At 46.1% G+C, this 2,372-nt stretch overlaps 1 protein-coding gene across 1 annotated transcript; it reads right to left on the bottom strand.

The window, feature by feature from the left end:
• Positions 1 to 458: 458 nt before the first annotated feature.
• LOC104519860 (mastermind-like protein 2) lies at positions 459 to 2,312 on the bottom strand (the record flags this gene model as incomplete). Its single annotated transcript, XM_010170369.1, has 2 exons — positions 2,295 to 2,312; positions 459 to 1,916 (listed from the first exon to the last, which is right to left on the bottom strand). Coding segments are annotated over exons 1-2 (1,476 nt in total), but the record flags the coding sequence as incomplete, so codon positions are not given.
• Positions 2,313 to 2,372: the final 60 nt, after the last annotated feature.

Raw genomic sequence — 2,372 nt, forward strand, 5'->3', positions numbered from 1 at the left:
AGAATTTCCTAACCCTGCCTCCCTGAGGAAAATGATGGCATAAAAATTAACATTGTAAAATTCATTATCTAAGATAATGTAGGAATTTGTTGAAATTTTGCCATTCAAAATTTTTGTAAGCTAGAATAGTTAGACAAGGATCCAAAATAAGCTTGGATCTGCCCTACTATCTCACCTTTCTGACAAGTATCTACATAATGTATATCAGTGACATATTCACTTCATTGCATTAAGAAAAAAGTGTTATCAACATGTCTTTCTTGAAATTCTTATAAATGTGCATCCATGCTACACCTGAATAGGTGCTAAACATGTCATCACCAGCTCTCCTGAAGTATGTGCTGAGATGGTCATTATCTGCTACCAGTACACATCTCCTGGAGGAATGAGACCAGGCTGGAAAAGCCTTTTTACTACTCAGACCAGAATGATTCTGTAAGAGGGGGAATTTGCCTTACCTGTCTATGCTGCTGAGAGACCGGATACTGCAAACCTGAGATTTGCTGGCTTTGCTGCATTTTCTGAAGCATCATTTTTTGCTGCATTGCTAGGGGTACGTTAGGTGGCCTTTGAAGAGACTGGTTCAGGAGAGGCTGAGCAGGCTGCGGTTGTGGCTGTTGTTGCTGCTGTTGCTGTGGCTGTTGCATGGGGGCTGAACCCTGTGCCTGCTGTGTGTAGTGCAGAAGGGCAGGCTTGTTTTGGGAACCCAAAACTGAAGGCATCTGCTGGTTTGTTTGCTCTGAGTTAAAGTGAAACAAAGGCTTTGTGTTGCCATGATGCTGCTCTAGTGGTGGCTGAGCGCTATTGATAAAGTTTCTGTTGAGGTCCTGAGGCTTCTGTTGCATGATTATGTCCATGGGATTGCTCTGGGGAGTGGTTGGTTTATAAACATAGTTGTTCATCCCTTTCGACTGGTTTCCATTCACTGGTACCCCAAGCATTGCTGAGCTTTGTGGGCTGAACTGCTGCTGGCGAAAAGAAGGACTGGGGATTTTCTCTTGCACAAAGGGTCCAGGGGAAGGTCCTGATGGAGACAAGGTGGACCAGTTAGCCGTCTGGTTCTGCTGCTGCTGCTGCTGCTGAATCAAGGCATGCTGCTGCCGGTTGGCTGCGATCTGCTTGAGCTGCTGTGCATGAGACACCTCCTGCCAGTTAGGCAATGGCCGACTGGATGCAGAAGAAACCTGCGATACCTGTGTTTGACTCTGAGGCACCGAAGGGATGGGTGAAGAGGTGGACATGGCAGCAGTGGCCATAGTGAAGGCTGGACCTGTAGAAGAAGGCCTCATCTGTGGGGAGCCCACGGGAGCCTGATTCATGCCTGGTGCATATTCACTCTTTATCACCATCTTATCCATCTGCAGAGATCTTGCAGGGCCCCTCTGGCTCTGCTGCCCAAGGTCAATGTTGAATGGCTCATCTTGTTTTATCGTGGCATTTATCATATTCTCTAGCTCAAGATCACTCATTGGTGGCACTGATATGTTAGTCAGTTCATTAAATAGTTCCTGAAGCTCCAGATCCATCATTTGTTCCCACGAGTCTTCCCCATATCTGTTAGGGAACATGTTCTCATGGGACGTCTGGCCATCTAAGTGTTTGCTGCAGGACATTGTTTCTCCTGGTTCTTTCTTTACCTCTTTCAAAGTCATATTAAACATGCCATTCCCACTAGCATGTGTATTGTTTGCTAGGCTGCTGGCCTTTCTTTGAGGTCCTTGCCCCACAGACATAGTTCCTGACATTGACTGGCTCTGGCAATTGTTAACATGCTGTCCACCTTGTCCCACTGAGATATTATCACCCACTCTTATCCTTTTAATGTCAAGGAAAGAGCTGTCTGAAACACCATTGGGCCTCTTGTTGTTGACAGGTGACAGATTTACCACCAACTTCCTCTTCAAGGAGCCTTGGAGCTGAAAGAAGCAGAGGAAAAAAAATCATTAGATGACACCAAAGAAACAATCTGTAGTCTATTTAATACAAGGATCTTGCAAGTCAATGGGCAAGTAAGTATTGTTTAGTACAGAAAGCTACTCTGGGCTTTCTCAGTCAATGAAACTATGCAGAACTTTAGGAAAATACGTTGTGAGACATCTCCCTGCAACAACCACCCCTGTCCTTGTAGCCACCAGCATTTTTTAAGCCCTCTGCCTCCTGCTGATCACACACCCCCTTTCCTCTGCAGGTGTGAGTGGAGGGAGGTGGCCAGAGCTGTAGTTGGCAAAGCCTAGGGCATATCTGCCCCTGATTTGCTCCCATCTAACTGTAACAGGCAGATCTAAAGTATTTGCAGAGACTAATGCAGTCATGAAATCTCCCCTTGTGCCTATCCAGTGCTAAGGAAGGGTCCAGGAGAATGCAAAGCCACC

Source organism: Antrostomus carolinensis, unplaced genomic scaffold, assembly GCF_000700745.2.
Source record: "Antrostomus carolinensis isolate BGI_N321 unplaced genomic scaffold, ASM70074v2 scaffold51456, whole genome shotgun sequence".
Lineage (NCBI taxonomy): Eukaryota > Metazoa > Chordata > Aves > Caprimulgiformes > Caprimulgidae > Antrostomus > Antrostomus carolinensis.